This window comes from Grampus griseus (assembly GCF_964374135.1).
Source record: "Grampus griseus genome assembly, chromosome: 7".
In the NCBI taxonomy this organism is placed as follows: Eukaryota; Metazoa; Chordata; class Mammalia; order Artiodactyla; family Delphinidae; genus Grampus; species Grampus griseus.
Window position 1 is genome coordinate 60,988,662 of NC_139001.1, and position 19,161 is coordinate 61,007,822.

The 19,161-nt window shown below is 38.7% G+C and overlaps 1 protein-coding gene across 1 annotated transcript in view; it reads left to right on the top strand.

Moving 5' to 3' along the window:
• Positions 1-491: 491 nt before the first annotated feature.
• Positions 492-19,161, top strand: part of TLK1 (tousled like kinase 1) — a 152,672-nt gene continuing 134,002 nt past the window's right edge. The window contains exon 1 of the mRNA XM_082658810.1: positions 492-774. Coding sequence (XP_082514936.1) covers positions 636-774 — 139 coding nt within the window. The 5' untranslated portion in view covers positions 492-635. The remainder of the gene's footprint in view (positions 775-19,161) is intronic.

Here is a 19,161-nt window from a genome sequence, read left to right on the forward strand (position 1 = left end):
CCCAGCCCCTCCGCCCCCGCCCCCGCCCCCAACCCCTGGCAGTCCCTCCCCCAAGCCTGCTCCCGCGGCCGACGCCGCCGCCGCCGCTACCGGAGGCGCAGGAGCCTCGCGATAGTGTTTGCACAGGCGGCGCGTGACGCCGCCGCCGCCTGTAACTGATGCAGAGGTTACCCCGCCGCCTCAGCCGCCACCCACCACCCGCCGCCGCCGCCGCCACCCGGGCGACGCCGGGGGCCGACGCACTGCAGAGGTGCCGGCAGGTTCCGCCCGCGGAAGTCTTCTCTGCCGGCGCAGCCCGCGCTCCGCCCGCTCTCCGACCCCGGCCCCAGCGGGCGCCCCCTCGACACCTCTGCCGCCGCGCTCCTTCCCTCTGCCTCTTCCCCGGCGCGCCCGCCGGCTCCCTCACTTCTCCCCCTTTTCCTCCTCCCCGTCCCCTCTCCTCCCCTCACCTCTACCCTCCCCACCTCCCCCCTTCTCGGTTTCCTCCCCCATCCCCTTGAATCTCCCCTCCCTGCCCTCGCTCTCTCGCTCGCCCTCAGCGCGGCCCCCGCCATGACGGAGGCGGGTGCCGGTGCCGTTGCCGTTGCCGCCGCTGCCGTCGCAGGGGGGGAGTCGGGTTCCCAGAAAGTAGCTTGATGAGTGTCCAAAGTAGCAGTGGAAGTTTGGAGGGGCCGCCATCTTGGTCCCAGCTCTCCACGTCTCCAACCCCGGGCTCGGCGACGGCGGCCAGGTCCCTGCTGAATCACACGCCGCCATCCGGGAGGCCCAGGGAAGGTAAGCGCCGTCGCGCCCGCGCCCGCTCGCGGGCCTCCCCTCCTGCGCCGCGGTCCCCGCGCCCCCGCGTCTCCTTCCTCCGACCCCGGGGTGGGGGAGGGGGCGAGGTGGACTCGAGGCCTCCCGGCTCCAGGGAGGTAGTGCTCCGTATGTGGGTGGTGGTTCGCGGGTGGCTGAGAAGACCGACGAGGGGGTGCGCGCTGGAGGGGCCGGAGCGAGGCGCGGCGCACAGACTCGCCTGGGCTTCTTAAGAGCCAGTCCTGCTGGGATGGGAAGCCTGACCCCGGACGCGAGCCCCTTTCTGCTCCATTTGCTAGTACACTCAGTACTCTTAACCTCCTGGCCTCGGGTCTCTGGTGGATTTTCCCTCTTGGTGAAGCATTCATCCTCGAGCCCCCTCCCCTTCCCTCGCGCACTCCTCCCCTAGAGGCGGTCCCCGCTCTGCGAGCTTTGCTGCCCAGGACCTGGAGGATGCCTCTCGTTTGCAGGGTCTCTGCCCTTTGGGGGGAGCCTCTGAAATTATCAAAGCCGACTTTGATCCCTTGCCTGGCCTCCTAGAGCAGTTTAAACGACAGACTGATTCGTGGGCAGGCTTTTAAAACCATCCCTCCAGATGGTTGCAACTTTGCTTCGCCATCATCTCCTGCGTGTTTGTGCGTTCTCTCTCTACTGCAAGTAGGCTACGGTTCTTTGACAGGGTCGTGGGTTTTGTGGGAAATATCTGCGTAAAGGTTACTGCAAACACGCACCAGATCGGTTACAATTGTTTTCTAAGTTTTCTGGCTTCTTGCATGCAAGTGTGCTGCCACCAGATGTAGCAGTTACACAGCTAGTAAGACATCGGAGTGCTTTTGACTAAAATTTCAACTTGCTGTATTTAACTTTAAGTATACGACATAAAATGAAATTTGGGAGAATTGTGGGGGAAGAATAAATGTGCGTAGAATCACGTTTAACGCTCTTTTGTCTGGAAAACGTTTAGCGGTATTCATCAGCAATTGGTAAATGGGTTGTTCACCGCCGGTTGTGTCACACAGGGAGATTGTAGCCACATTTTCAGAAAAAACGTCTGGAAGTCCAGTAGTCTAGTGAATCCTTTAAAGATACCAGGAGCTTTGATTTATGCAGGAGTCGGTGGGATTAATTTATCTTGAAAATATCTGTCAATATTTACGACTCAGAGCCTTGACATTTGTTAATCAAGTGGTTTGTGCCCTGAATCCAGTGGTTCAGGCACAGCATTCTTTGTCATTTTGTTCCTGTGAGCATGTGTGAAAGTGACAATAGGCTCAAAGATTGGTATGAATTTGCTCTGGAAAATTCAGGGGAAGGTTTGATTTATGGCATCCATTAAGCATGCTGAATACATTGACATGACATTTCTCCTTTCCATCTCACCCCCAACCCTGAGTTCTGATTATTAGAAGATAAAAGTTTATTTATTGACTCACTCAAATTTAGTACACCTGGAGATTTTTCTTTTTGCATTTGAAAATTTGTAAATGAATGTTTTAAAATCTATTTTGTAAACAGAGCAGTTGGTGCTTTTAGCATGCTTTTACTTTTGTCTGTACTTTCATTAAGATGCTTAATGATAGTGTTAGGAATGATATGTAATGAGTGATAGTAAATGATGGTCTTGGGAAAGACTCTTTTAAGGCTATATCTTTTTTTCATTCATTTCTTAAATATTTGCTGAGCCATTTCTGTGAGCTAAGCACTGTGCTAGATACTGAGGGCATATAGTGTCGAATTGCTCATCTGTAACATCTGTAATTAATAATTTGGGGGCTGAAAAATCTAGATTGTGAGTTTCTGAGGTTACTGCAACTCTAGTTAAAAAATTTTCATACTATTCTGCAATTTTCCTGATGTTTTAAATTTTTCAGGGGTTGGAATAATTTAGCTTGACCCTCCAAATAACCAGAAATTTTGTCCAGCAGTTTGGATTTTTATGTAACCTGAATAGTGTGTCTCTATTTACTAATGAAATAACAGGACATGCTTTTGTGGAAGTTATACTTCACACCCAAGTACCTGTATGGTGACAGTGGTACATTGCTTTTTTTGACCAACCAGGAAGTAAGTTAAAACTGTTAATTCTCTCTAGGATTATATATATTCATCTTGAAGCTATAGTTTCAGATTTCACAAACGCTAATAGGAATTGCATATATGAAGCCCTAGGTATCAAGATGGAAACATTTTCTTTTGAGTGTGATCCCAGTTTTTATTTTAACAAGTGCTTTGCATCTTTTCCAAGTAACATTAGTATGTTGTGTAAAGTGATGTAAATTGAGAGCTTTGATTGCTGGTGACTGATAGATAGTAAGAACCATTACTATTAATGGAACTTGAGTGTATGTATCAAGGAGAGAATAAACTTTGTTTGTTTGTTTCTTTTTTTTTTTTTTTTTTTTTTGCGGTACTCGGGCCTCTCACTGCTGAGGCCTCTCCTGTCGCGGAGCACAGACTCCGGACGCGCAGGCTCAGCAGCTATGGCTCACGGGCCCAGCCGCTCCGCGGCATGTGGGATCCTCCCGGACCGGGGCACGAACCCGTGTCCCCTGCATCGGCAGGTGGACCCTCAACCACTGCGCCATCAGGGAAGCCCTAAACTTTGTTTCTTGAAAAGTGGAGCAAATTAAATGTAATATATAATAGAAAATTTTAAACTTAAAAGAGGTACACACATATGTATATGTACATATATAAAGTTACATATGTGAAGAACTCCTTTTAAGCAAACTTTACTTTGAAAATGGGCTATTTTCAAAGTTGTTCCATAAGTATCTATAAGCCTAACTCATAAGAATTAGGAATTTATATGATATGGTATAGACTTCTTTCTTCCCTTGGAGTGCCAAACCTTTTCCTTTATCAATCTTAAAATTCTCTGAGAGGTGTCCAGCAGTGTAGCTCTAGATTGCACATTGGGTCTTTTAAACCTGTGGCTAAATTCTCTATCCCACTTTATCTTCTAATCTGTGAATAAGGATGTGGGAAGTTAAGAATTTAAATTTTCAAATAAGGTCAGGTTTGTTTCCGAGGAACCTGGTGTGTGTACTGGCTAGATGAGCAGGTGGTTTTTTTGCATATCAATACATAGGTACTTTTGAATGGGTTACTGCTAAGAGTCAAATAAATGGTTATACAAAAGACTTGGCTTTTCTGTTTCATCTTGCCAGATATGAATAATTTGCTTTACTTTTATATAAATAATGAAAGTAGTTTGGTCAAAAAGATAATATTGCGGTTTAAATAAACTTGTTCTCTGTTTCCATATTTACAGACTGCATCCTTTAGACAAAAGAGTTAAAGTATTTGACTCCAGATGATTGAGTAATACCTGTAGGGAGATGTTAACAGTTAAGTGTACCAGATGGCCCTTTAATTTCTTGAAGTCACCTGCTGGAGCAAGACAGGGCTGTATGTTTAAGGATTCTAGCTCATGAATATATAGATATGTGGTAGGTGCCTCCCTTACAGAGGCATATGTACATATTAGAGGAGAGAGGGAAATCCAAGATAGTTAGAAGTCTGTGAATCTGCCCCTGAGAAATAGGCTGTGCTTTAGCCTTTTTGGTCTCAGGACCCCTTTACTCCCTTAAAAATTATTGAGGAAGAGATTTTATTTATGTGGGTTATGTCTATTGATATTTACTGTATTTGAAATGAAATAACTTCAAAAATATTTATCTAACAATAACAATCTGATTACATGTTAACAAATTTTAAAATGAAGATAGTCTAAAACAACAACTTTAGTGAGGGGACTTCCCTGGTAGCACAGTGGTTAAGAATCCGCCTGCCAATTCAGGGTACACCGGTTTGATCCCTGATCCGGGAAGATCCCACATACTGCAGAGCAACTAAGCCCATGCGCCACAACTACTGAGCCTGCACTCAATGAGAGCCTGCATTGAACCTGCACTCAATGATAAGCCCACGCACCGCAACTAGAGAAAGCCCGCGCGCAGCAACGAAGACCCAATGCAGCCAAAAATTGAAACAAAAACACGCTTCAGTGAGGCTGGTGGCATTGTTTTATATTTTTACAAATCACTTTAATTTCTGGCTTACTAGAAGACAGCTGGATTTTCTTCTTTCAGTCTGTTGAGATATATTTTGATTGAGGCATGTGAAGAGAATCCAACTTCACATAGATATGTAGTTGCAAAAGAATTAATTTTTTTTTTTTGCGGTACACTGGCCTCTCACTGTTGTGGCCTCTCCCGTTGAGGAGCACAGGCTCCGGACGCGCAGGCTCAGCGGCCATGACTCACGGGCCCAGCCGCTCCGCGGCATGTGGGATCTTCCCGGACCGGGGCACGAACCCGTGTCCCCTGCATCGGCAGGCAGACCCTCAACCACTGCGCCACCAGGGAAGCCCAAAAGAATTGTTTTAATAGTCTTTTTGGAAGTTATTCTTTGATATTACACCAAAATTCGACAAGTGGCAGTTTTTTTAAAGGTACTTGTGATGTGGAAGTACATTTTATCCCGGAAGTGTCTTCAGGACCCACAAGAAATCTGTGGACCATACATTTAGACTAAAGAAGACACTAAAGGGTGGGAAAAAGTATAGCTGTTTTCAGGCATTTCAATCACATAAATTGAAGAGAGAATGTGTTCATTATGCTGTTATAGAAGATGGACCAGCAGGTGAAAGTTAGGAAGGCGCAGAATGAATTCAGCATCATTTATTGAGAAGAATGTAAAAACTGTATAACTACTAGACTTGGCCAGCAATGAAAGAACTGCTTTAAAGAATTTAAAGCAAACTACGGAGACTTTTTTGGGGGAGGTAGAGATAAATTCTGTAGATTCTTATTTCGTGTGCTATTAGATTAAGTGACTTAAGGTCCCATCCAGTTAAAAATTGCAAACATTCTGTGATTCTTTGAAAATCCGTAAATATAGTTAAACTGTACTTACATATCCATGAATGTTTTTGAATATTCTCTTAAGTCAGTAGCATGAAACTATCATTGACTTTATTACTCTTTTGCATTTTTATTGTGCTTTTCCTCTGAGGATTTTTCTGTATTTTCTGGAATCAACACTGTCAGTCTTGAAATCCTGATGAATTCCCTGTGAAATATAATAAACTTTGAAGACATTTTAGGGAATCAGATGCTGCTTACGATACAGTTTAGTAGAGTTGTCATATACTTGGGCACAGAATTTTAGAATGCTGTGGGGGGCTGATTTTCAGTTCAGAAAGAGAAACTGTCAGCAGTCTGTATAGTCTTTCATTTGTAATTGTGTATGTGATTTCAGAAGTAATGTGTTTAATCTAATGGTTTTAAAGCTAGAGAGTCTGAAAAAAGGATGCATGAAGGCAAAGCGTTTAAATTGATCTCTCTTGAATTTAAAAATGCATATTAAATAAAACCAGAACATAAAGTGAAGAATTTAAATTCTCATCTTATTGAGAGAATTATGCATGTAATAGCTATCATTACCTATAGCAATTCATATTTTAATTTAATATGGAACATAATTTCTTCTGTGAGATGTATTGAAAGGTTAGATTTTAGGTGCTGGGAAGTCAAGGTTAAACTCCTGTAACTTTCTTGGGGTCAACTTAAGTGTAGTAAGTGACATAGCTTGAGACTTCATGTATTTCTTGCGTTTAGACTTAAAGCTCATTTTCTATAGAAGAGCCATAGGATTAAGTCATTTAGTTTAATAAACTCCTTCATGCTCTTTAATAATTTCCAGAAATCTTAGAATAATTTAGAGGAATGGTGAAGTAGGAGAAGTAGTATGGTAGAGAAGAGAAAGTGCATTGATAATTGGAATCCAAGTGTAGTCCCAATTTTGCCATTAACTAGCTGGGTGACTTTGGGCAAGTTGCCTATCTCTCTGCTTCAGTTTCATAAAATGAGAATTACAGAGCTGAAAGGGACCTTGGAAGCAAATGAATCCAAACCTCTCATTTTACAGATGGGGAAACTTAGATAATTTGCCCAGGCTTTTACTGTAGGAGAGGTGGGACCAAGATTCAGTTTTCTGACTTTCAGCTTAGTGCTTTCTCCATTATACTTTGTGGCTCCTTTTCATCTGTAAAATGAGGGAGTTGAATTCGAAGCCTTCAGAGTTCTCTAACAGCTCAAAAATATTATTTGTTTGACATTAGCACTAATTATAATTTACTGGAGGAAAGTTTGTAGCTTTTATTTATTGGTGAAAGAAATGTTTCTTGAAGAAGCAATGTGACCTTTTCAAGGTTATGTTATAATTTGTTAAGAGAAGATACTCATCTTCATTATTACCAAAAGATTTTTAAGTTTATTTATGAGCATGGTAAGCAGTAGTATGCAAGGTGATCTTGTCTTTTTAATGATCTATATTCTAAAATACTGTTATGAATATATTAAAAGCTGTGTAAATTACATAAATAATAATGTGGTGCCCTGAAGTGAAGTAACTAGGTGATTGTTCCTCAGAAATTATTTCTGGGTTGTTTCCCCCCGAGTTAGATTCCTCTGCTCCTTAGTGTCATATAGGATTGTCTATTTCATAGCACCTTTGTCATACTACCTTTTATTATAGTTTTATTTTTTTGTGTACTAGACAGAAAGGTCTTGAATTCAGAGACTATGTTTTGTTCATTTCCATATTCTCAGTGTGTAGTAGGATGTCCTCGAGCAGGGGTCCCCAAACCCCGGGAGACCGCTACAGCTGTGGTCTGCAGCCTGTTAGGGACCTGTTAGGGACCGGGCTGCATAGCAGGAAGTGAGTGGCGTTGAGTGAGCAAAGCTTCATCTGCTGCTCCCCATCGCTTGCATTACCGCCTGAACCATTCCCCACCCCTGTCCGTGGAAAAATTGTCTTCCACAAAACCGGTCCCTGGTACCAAAAGGTTGGGGACTGCTGCTCTATAGAGGTGGCACCTAACGAAAAGTTTTGTTGAAGATCTGTTAAAGCTTTTTTTTTTTTTTAAACGGAGTGATTATATACTTAATATGCACGTATTTCAGACCCAGGGAGATACTCATTTTAGTAATTCATAGGCAAGTTATATTTTAGAGAGTGATAATGGGTAACAATAATAGCTAAAGTTCATTGTTTGTACATGTTAATTCATTTAATTCTCATAACTCTGTGAGGTATATACAATTATCATTCTCATTTTACAGATGAGGAACCAAAGCACAGAGAAGTAAAGAAACTTGCCCGGTATGACACAGAGTAGTAAATGTTAGGGTGAGATTTGAATCAAGTCTGCATTTTAACCACTGGGATGTATTGCCTAAGATATGGAAATTTAGTTTTGGGTAATTTCTTAGTTTTTCCTTAAGATATTTTAATTTACTAATCAGTCTTTTAGGCTCATTCAGTTTACTGGTAAACTTTGTCATTATTATTTTTTTGCATGAGTTTTGTATGTATGTGGAGATAAGATTAAAAAGAAGAAAAATCCAAAACCAATTTGTACAGATCTTACGTTTCATGGAAAATGTTAGAGGTATACTAATGAAAAATCTTACTTTCATATTTAATAATTAAATTGGGATGCCATTTATCTTAATATTTTGACCTCATACGCTCACCACAGCAATAACAAATAAACATTAGAATTTGAATGGAGAATTTTTGACTGTCCATATAGGAATAGTCCACTTATTGTGGAGGGTTTTAACCTGGTGCATGAGGCTCTGAACAAAATTGAGATGCTTTAGTGGCAGATGTTTGAGTTTTATTAGTATTCAATATGGCAGGGAAAGGAAACTTGAAGCTTAATCTGATTCATCTTATAAGAAGTATTTTTTAAAACACTTAAAGCTTTAATTACCTTATTGCATACAAAACAGATCCCTTGGTAACATGTATTATTTAGTGTATCTAATGAGAGAAAGAATTTGAAAGGGTTGATAGGAATTCAAAGCATGATGTAGAAAGATGCAGATCTGAAATAGGTGGTAGGTTGTGAAACTTAAATCTTCTCAATGTGGCTTCGCTATTAGGTTTGAAATTTTGTGAATTTCACGAAGACAGGTTATACCTCTATTTAAGTTAAAATGCTTGTATGCTACAAAGATGCAGTGCAAAGCCAAATATGAGTGGTTTGGGGGGCTGACATAATATTTGTTCTCCTTCATTTATATGGATTATTAAGAGTTCGTTCTGCTCATAAATTTGTACCTTTCCCTGGAAACTAGTTTAGTTGGAGAAATGACTTCTAGGTTTAAATTAAACTTTAACCTGGTATTTGCTGGTATTGTGTTAAATGTCATACATTGTGATTTCAGAATTCCACACTTGACACTATGTATGTGCTTCTTGTCTGATGGTGAATATGGTGCCTCTGGAGAAGGTCAGGGGGATTTGCATGAGGCCAATCAGATTCATCCTGTCTTTCATGAGACCTGAGGCATGTTTCTTTTTTTTTTTTGACAAATAGGGTATTTTTGCTTTTTTAAAAACATAGTTTTTCCTTTTTCTGTGCACAGATTTTAAAAAACATCAGTGAAGTTACATGGTTTAGTTAACTTTGTATATATATTTTTGCTTATCTCATTTATTTAAAAGATACATATACTTATTAATGATAGGACTTGTTCTAGGCACTTTGTAAATAGTAACTCATTTACTTCTAACAGTCATGAAGTAGGTACTATTGTATCCCTATTTTACAGATGAGGAAATTGAGCCACAGAGAGGTTAACTAACTAACCCAAGGACACATAGAGAATATGTAGCAGAGTCAGGATTCAAACTAGGCTCCTGAGTGCATGCTCTTAACTGTTATACTATTCTGTTAGCATTATTCCACTGAATTTTAACCACAGGGATACTGAATGGATGTACTCTAATTTAGTTAACCATTCTTCTTTTGGTAGTGTGTTAGTCATGATTCTTTTGCTTACCTGTGATAAAAACTTAACACAAGCTTTGGTAAGTTAAAAAAGGAATTTACTGGTTCACGTAACTGGGAATTGTATGTGTGGAGGAGGATGGAATGGCTTTGGAAACAGCTTAGATCCAACATCTCAAATAATGTCACTGAGCCTCTTTGACTCCATTTCTGGGTTCTTCTAGCCTCTTGCTTCTGGAGCCCAGTCACATACCTTTGGCTTAGCAACCACACTTGACAGACAAAACTTTTTCCTAATGTCCACATGTCACTTCTGGGTTGATGCTGATGTATTATGATTGTCAGTTCCTTAACCAGTCACTGGTACCTGGGAGACGTACAGCAAGGTAGCCACTATGGCTGTAGGTAGAGTGAGTTGAGGAATCCACAGAAAGCCATGATTGACGGACCGCTGAAGGTCACACAAATTAGGTGAATGGTAGTTTTCCTGAGGAATGGATCATGGTGAACAAAAACATCTTAACTACCATAGTTAGTTATTTAGGTTATTTCTTTTCTTTATACTTTTACTTTTTGGCTACAATAGATATTGATATAATATCTCTGAGTAAAAGCTCCCCCCACCCCCCGAAGAGGATTCTCAGTGATGGAATTATCAGGGCAAAAAGTATAAAACAATTAAAGGCTTTTGATAACTATTGCCAAATTATTATTTGAAGAATTGTGTTCCACTCATATAGCAGCAATGCATGAGATAGGCATGTATTTTTGAACCGGGCGGGGTTCACCTCATCCTAGGAATTACTGGGCTTAAATATTATTAACACAGTGCCTTGCAGTTAACCAAAGGGTTGCGATCTTCATACTGAACATGTATCTAATCCAGTTTATCAAATGCTTTATTATATTTTCTCCGGGCATTTCTCTCACTATTTAAAAATTTTTCATTTTATAGTTTTAAACAACAAACCCAAAAGGCTAATGAATGGCAGTCCTCGGCAAGCTCTTGGCCCCCTACTCCTCTTTCCTATCAGTGTCTCCTACTTCTCTGACCTAGTTGACAGCATTATACTTAGTTTTTTATACTTAGATATTGGTACCTTATGTTAGAAGCATTATTATGTAGAAGTAGTTACAAGCACATATTTGTTAGATTCCGGATATCAGTTTAGGTTTTGCCACTTACTGTAGTAAGTTACTTGACCTCTCCATGCATCTGTAGATTTTCTTTTTTTTTTTTAAATGCTTTTTTTTTTTGGCCATGCGCCTTTCGGGATCTTGGTTCCCAGACCAGGAATCAAATCCGTGCCCCCTGCAGTGAAAGCGTGGAGTCTTAACCACTGTACTGCCAGTGAATTCCTAGGTTTTCTTGATTGTAGGGTGAGATAAGAGATAGTAACTATTTCATAAGGTTGTGAGAATTAAATGAGAAATTTGTGGCGTGTTAACAAGTCAGTATGTGTTAACTGTTACTAGTATATTTAGATACAAGGATGCTTTAGAATTAAAAATTTTTTCTTCTTTGTTTCAATGTCAAGAATAGGGAACAAGTACCATCTGGATTAAGATCCTTATGACCAGAGTACACTTGACATACATAGATTGTCTCCCTGGCTTGTTGAAGAATTCTAGCAGGGTTGTGTATGACAGAGGCAGATTTCAAGTGATAATCATAATTGTTAGTCTCATTTCTTTTCACTAGATAATATTGTGGTATTTATTATACATACAATTTTTCTTCCTTTGATTTATTTCTTTATTTTACATTTTAAGGATTTGCTTTACTGGGCAAAAGGGCATGAATTTTTTAATGTCATTTAATGTGTATTGTCACTATTGTTTTCCCTATGGGATAACCAGGATTTTAAAATCTGTTATTGCTTCTCAGAAGTGAATCAATTGTCAGAGCTTTAGAGTTTTATAGAAACCTTATTGGCATAGTTTGTTTATTCATTCAGCAAGTATTTTTGGACCTGGAGCATAGCACTGGGTAAACAAAGGTATGTAAGATATAGTCCTTGTCTCCTAGGAGCTTGGGCAGAGTCTAGTGAGGAAGACTACAATTCATAACATGTAATTTATACTTAAAAAAAAAACCACTTTGTGGGTCAGATAAAACAATTTGTGATGCCAATTTCAACTTCTCATATAAACAGAATTATTACGTAATGTGGTTGTAGCCTATCCTATATCAAGGTGTTCTATTCATTGGTCATTTGGTTGCTAGAAAAAAACTTTAGCAAAACAAATTTATTATTAGAAGGATATAGGGCTGAGTGTCTCTTAGAACCCATTTAGGTCTCAAGGGGACTGAACTAGAAACTGGAAATTCAGGAACCACAGTAGCACTATTCTCCTGTGGATCATAGAGCAACCCTCTCCAGTGCTGTGAAGGAAAGTTTTTTAAAAAGGAAAAGTGGGAAGGAAGGAAATTGTATTTCTGTCAATAGGTATGAACAGAATATTCCCTAGAGAAGGGAATTAGACAGTTTTCCTCCGGTTTAACTATTAAATGTTATCATTTTGTTTCAGTTGGTATGTCTTGATTGCTAGTGAGATTGAACTTAAACTTAATATTTATATCAAATGCCCAGTCTTTAAAAAATTATTACTCTCTAAAGTTCAGGTACTCTAATTTTACTGTGATTCAGTTGATTTTATTTTTTAATGTTATATGGTGCTTTACCTTTCATTATTGTATCACAATATTAATATATACAGAAAATGCACACGATAAATAATGCTCAGTGAATTACTATAAGTCGATGTACGTAACGACCACTCAGTTAAGAAATAGAACATAGGCAGCATTTCAGAGCTCTCTTCCTGCATTCATCAGTCATTCACTACCTTCTCCCTTCCCTCCAAAGCAATCACTATTCTGACTTAATTATGCCTGTTTTGAATTTTATATAAACGGACTCATACAGTATATATATTTTTTCTAGCTGCTTTTGTTTCACGTATGTTTTAGAGTTTCATCCATGTTAATTCCTGTAACTGTTGTTCACTTTCATTGCTCTATATTACTTGTATGTGTATACCACAGTTTATTTATGCAATCTGTTGATAGATGTTTGGGTTGTTTCCACTTCTCTATTATGACTAATAATGCTGTATGAACATATTTATACCTGTCTCTTCATGTACTATTATTTCTGTTGAGTATATACCTAACAGTAAATTTACTGGGTTATAGGCTATGTGTGTGTTTGCCTTTAGTAGATACTGCCAGTTTCCCAAAGTGGTTGTAACAATTTACATTCCCATGAACAGTATATGAGAGTTCCCATTGCTCTACACCCTCACCGACAGCTGGAATTGTTAAAATTATTTATTTTGATATTCTGGTGGATATCAGGTGTTATTTGTGGTTTTAATTGTCATTTCCCTGATGAGTTCAGAGGTTTACCATTTTTTCATAAGTTTATTGACTTTTGGATATATCTTGTGAAGTACCTGTTCAGATCGTTTGATCAGTTTTCCTTTGTGTTGTTTCTCTTTACAAAAATAAAAAATTAATTGAAGAAATTCTTTTTGTATTTTGGATAAGTACTTTTTTTTTTTTATTAACACCCCTCCCCAGTTCTGTGGCCTGTTCCCCCACTCCGTTATGGTATTTAAGAAGTATCTCAATACATGAAAAATGTTTTCCTGTTTTCTCTTTTTTAATATAGGCATTTACAACTGTAAATTTCCCTGTAAGCACTCAATTAATTCACCCTGTAAGTTCTTTTTCTTTTTTGTAAAATGTTACAGTATATGCTGATATATTACACAAGTTGTAAAACACACAATATAAAAATGTGCAGAGGTTAATAAATAAATAAATTTAACAATATTTACAAATCTTTTTTTTAAATTTTAAAATTTTATTATACAGCAGGTTCTTATTAGTCATCCATTTTATACACATCAGTGTATACATGTCAATCCCAATCTCCCAATTCATCATACCACCACCGCCACCCCCCACCGCTTCCCCCCCTTGGTGTCCATACGTTTATTCTCTACATCTGTGTCCCAATTTCTGCCCTGCAAACCGGTTCATCTGTACCATTTTTCTAGGTTCCACATATATGCGTTAATATACAATATTTGTTATTCTCTTTCTGACTTAATTCACTCTGTATGACAGTCTCTAGATTCTTCCACATCTCTACAAATGACCCAGTTTTGTTCCTTTTTATGGCTGAGTAATATTCCATTGTATATATGTACCACATCTTCTTTATCCATTCATCTGTCGATGGGCATTTAGGTTGTTTCCATGACCTGGCTATTGTATATAGTGCTGCAGTGAACATTGGGGTGCATGTGTCTTTTTGAATTATGGTTTTCTCTGGGTATATGCCAAGTAGTGGGATTGCTGGGTCATACAGTAATTCTATTTTTAGTTTTTTAAGGAACCTCCATACTGTTCTCCATAGTGGCTGTATCAATTTTCACTCCCACCAACAGTGCAATAGGATTCCCTTTTCTCCACACCCTCTCCAGCATTTGTTGTTTGTAGATTTTCTGATGATGCCCATTCTAACTGGTGTGAGGTGATACCTCATTGTAGTTTTGATTTGCATTTCTCTAATAATTAGTGATGTTGAGCGGCTTTTCATGTGTTTCTTGGCCATCTGTATGTCTTCTTTGGAGAAATGTCTATTTAGGTCTTCTGCCCATTTTTGGATTGGGTTGTTTGTTTCTTTAATATTGAGCTGCATGAGCTGTTTATATATTTTGGAGATTAATCCTATGTCCATTGATTCATTTGCAAATATTTTCTCCCATTCTGAGGGTTGTCTTTTCGTCTTGTTTATGGTTTCCTTTGCTGTGCAAAAGCTTTTAAGTTTCATTAGGTAGCATTTGTTTATTTTTGTTTTTATTTCCATTACTCTAGGAGGTTGATCGAAAAAGATCTTGCTGTGATTTATGTCAAAGAGTGTTCTTCCTATGTTTTCCTCTAAGAATTTTATAGTGTCCAGGCTTACATTTAGGTCTCTAATCCATTTTGAGTTTATTTTTGTGTATGGTGTTAGGGAGTGTACTAATTTCATTCTTTTACATGTAGCTGTCCAGTTTTCCCAGCACCACTTATTGAAGAGACTGTCTTTTCTCCATTGTATATCTTTGCCTCCTTTGTCATAGATTAGTTGACCATAGGTGCATGGGTTTATCTCTGGGCTTTCTATCTTGTTCCATTGATCTATATTTCTGTTTTTGTGCCTGTACCATATTGTCTTGATTACTGTAGCTTTGTAGTATAGTCTGAAGTCAGGGAGTCTGATTCCTCCAGCTCCATTTTTTTCCCTCAAGACTGCTTTGGCTATTCAGGGTCTTTTGTGTCTCCATACAGATTTTAAGATTTTTTGTTCTAGTTCCGTAAAAAATGCCATTGATAATTTGATAGGGATTGCATTGAATCTGTAGATTGCTTTGGGTAGTATAGTCATTTTCACAATATTGATTCTTCCAATCCAAGAACATGGTATATCTCTCCATCTGTTGATATCATCTTTAACTTCTTTCATCAGTGTCTTATAGTTTTCTGCATACAGGTCTTTTGTCTCCTTAGGTAGGTTTATTCCTAGGTATTTTATTCTTTTATGTTGCAGTGGTAAATGGGAGTGTTTCCCTAATTTCTCTTTCAGATTTTTCATCATTAGTATATAGGAATGCAAGAGATTTCTGTGCATTAGTTTTGTCTCTTGAAGCTTTACCAAATTCATTGATTAGTTCCAGTAGTTTTCTGGTGGCATCTTTAGGATTTTCTATGTATAGTATGTCATCTGCAAACAGTGACAGTTTTACTTCTTCTTTTCCGATTTGGATTCCTTTTGTTTCTTTTTCTTCTCTGATTGCCGTGACTAGGACTTCCAAAACTATGTTGAATAATAGTGGTGAGAGTGGACATCCTTGTCTTGTTCCTGATCTTAGAGGAAATCCTGATCTTAGAGGAAATTCAGTTTTTCACCATTGAGAATGATGTTTGCTGTGTGTTTGTCATATATGGCCTTTATTATGTTGAGGTAGGTTCTCTCTGTACCCACTTTCTGGAAAGTTTTTATCATAAATGGGTGTTGAATTTTGTTGAAAGCTTTTTCTGCATCTTTTAAGATGATCATATGCTTTTTATTTTTCAGTTCGTTAATGTGGTGTATCACATTGATTGATTTGCGTATATTGAAGAATTCTTGCATCCCTGGAATAAATCCCACTTGATCATGGTGTATGATCTTTTTAATATGTTGTTGGATTCTGTTTGCTAGTATTTTGTTGAGGATTTTTGCTTCTATATTCATCAGTGGTATTGGTCTGTAATTTTCTTTTTTGTAGTATGTTTGTCTGGTTTTGGGATCAGGGTGATGGTGGCCTCATAGAATGAGTTTGGGAGTGTTCCTTCCTCTGCAGTTTTTCGGAGGAGTTTGAGAAGGATGGGTGTTAGCTCTTCTCTAAATGTTTGATAGAATTCACCTACCTGTGAAGCCATCGAGTCGTGGACTTTTGTTTGTTGGAAGATTTTTTTTTTTTTTCTGTACGCGGGCCTCTCACTGTTGTGGCCTCTCCCATTGCGGAGCACAGGCTCCAGACACGCAGGCTCAGTGGCCATGACTCAAGGGCCCAGCCGCTCCGCGGCATGTGGGATCTTCCCGGACCGGGGCACGAACCCGCGTCCCCTGCATCAGCAGGCAGACTCTCAACTACTGCGCCACCAGGGAAGCCCTGTTGGAAGATTTTTAATCACAGTTTCAATTTCATTACTTGTGATTGGTCTGTTCATATTTTCTGTTTCTTCCTGGTTCTGTGTTGGAAAGTTATACCTTTCTAAGAATTTGTCCATTTCTTCCAGGTTGTCCATTTTATTGGCATAGAGTTGCTTGTAGTAGTCTCCTAGGATGCTTTGTATTTCTGCGGTGTCTGTTGTAACTTCTCCTTTTTCATTTCTAATTTTATTGATTTGAGTCCTCTCCCTCTTTTTCTTGATGAGTCTGGCTAATGGTTTATTGATTTTATCTTCTCAGAGAACCAGCTTTTAGGTTTATAGATCTTTGCTGTTTTCTTTGTTTCTATTTCATTTATTTCTGCTCTGATCTTTATGATTTCTTTCCTTCTGCTATCCTTGGGTTTTGTTTGTTCTTCTTTCTCTAGTTCCTTTAGCTGTAAGGTTAAATTTATTTATTTCAGATTTTTCTTGTTTCTTGAGGTAGCTTTTTATAGCTATAAACTTCCCTCTTAAAACTGCTTTTGCTGCATCCCGTAGGTTTTGGATCGTTGTGTTTTCATTGTGATGTGTTTCTAGGTATTTTTTGATTTCCTCTTTGATTTGTTCAGTGATCTCTTGGTTATTTAGTAACGTATTGTTTAGCCTCCATGTGTTTGTGTGTTTTACATTTTTTTCCCTGTAATTGATTTCTAATCTCAGTGTTTTGGTCAGAAAAGATGCTTGATATGATTTCAGTTTTCTTAAATTTACTGAGGCTTGATTTGTGACCTTGCCAAGATGTGATCTATCCTGGAGAATGTTCCATGAGTACTTGAGAAGAAAGTGTAATCTGCTGTTTTTGCATGGAATGTCCTATAAATATCAATTAAGTCTCTATGGTCTCTTGTGTCATTTAAAGCTTGTGTTTCCTTATTAATTTTCATTTTGGATGATCTGTCCATTGGCATAAGTGAGGTGTTAAAGTCCCCCACTATTTTTGTGTTACTGTCAATTTCCTCTTTTATAGCTGTTAGCAGTTGCCTTATGTATTGAGGTGCTCCTGTGTTGGATGCATATATATTTATAATTTTTATATCTTCTTCGTGGATTGATCCCTTGATCATTATGTAGTGTCCTTCCTTGTCTCTTCTAACATTCTTTATTTTAAAGTCTATTTGATATGAGTATTGCTATTCCATCTTTCTTTTGATTTCCATTTGCATGGAGTATCTTTTTCCATCCCCTCACTTTCAGTCTCTGTGTGTCCTTAGGTCTGAAGTGGGTCTCTTGTAGACAGCATATATATGGGTCTTGTTTTTATATCCATTCAGCAAGCCTGTGTCTTTTGGTTGGAGCATTTAATCCATTCACATTTAAGGTAATTATCAATCTGTATGTTCCTATGACCATTTTCTTTATTGTTTTCGGTTCGTTTTTGTAGGTCCTTTTCTTCTCTTGTGTTTCCCACTTAGAGAAGTTCCTTTAGCATTTGTTGTAGAGCTGGTTTGGTGGTGCTGAATTCTCTTAGGTTTTGCTTGTCTGTAAAGCTTTCTATTTCTCCGTCAAATCTGAACGAGATCCTTGCTGGGTAGAGTAATCTTGGTTGTAGTTTTTTCCCTTTCATCACTTTAAGTATATCATGCCACTCCCTTCTGGCTTGTAGAGTTTCTGCTGAGAAATCAGCTATTAACCTTATGGGTGTTCCCTTGTATGTTATTTGTTGTTTTTCCGTTGTTGCTTTCAGTAATTTTTCTTTGTCTTTAATTTTTGCCAATTTGATTACTTCGTGTCTCGGCGTGATTCTTCTTGGGTTTATCCTGTATGGGACTCGCTCCACTTCCTGGACTTGGGTGGCTATTTCCTTTCCTATGTTAGGGAAGTTTTCGAGTATAATCTCTTCATATATTTTCTTGGGTCCTTTCTTTCTCTCTTCTCCTTCTGGGACCCCTATAATGCGAATGTTGTTGCGTTTAATGTTGCCCCAGAGGTCTCTTAGGCTGTCTTCATTTCTTTTTATTCTTTTTTCTTCTGTTCCGCAGCAGTGAATTCCACCATTCTGTCTTCCAGGTCACTTATCCGTTTTTCTGCCTCAGTTATTCTGGTGTTGATTCCTTGTGTATTTTTCATTTCATTTATTGCATTGTTTCTCTCTTTGTTTGTTCTTTAATTTTTCTAGATCTTTGTGAAACATTTCTTGCATGTTCTGAATCTTCGCCTCCATTCTTTTTCTGACGTCCTGGATCATCTTCACTATCATTATTCTGAATTCTTTTTCTGGAAGATTGCCTGTCTCCATTTAGTGGTTTTTCTGGGGTTTTATCTTGTTCCTTCATCTGGTACATAGCCCTCTGCCTTTTCATCTTGTCTGTCTTTATATGAGTGTGGTTTTTGTTCCACAGGCTGCAGAATTGTAGTTCTTTTTGCTTCTGCTGTCTGCCTTCTGGTGGATGAGGCTATCTAAGGGGCTTGTGCAAGTTCCATCCCGTAAGTTCTGATATGTTGTGTTTTTGTTTTTATTCATTTCAAGCATTTTCTAATTTTCCTTTTGATTTCTTCCTTTGACTTATTGGTAATTTAGGAGTATGTTAATTTCCACATATTTGTGAATTTACCAAATTTTCTTCTGTAATTGATTTCTAATTTAATTCCATTGTGGTCAGAGAACATACTTTGTGTGCTTTCACTTCTTTTAAATTTGTTGATTCTTGTTTTGTGGCCTAGCATATGGTCTCTCTTGGAGAGTGTTCCATGTGTGCCTTAGAAGAACACGTATTCTGTTGTCGAATGTAGCATTCTCTAGATGTCTTTTAGGTCTAGTTGGTTTATTGTGTTTGTTTTCTATTTCCTTTTTGTTTTTCTGCTTAGT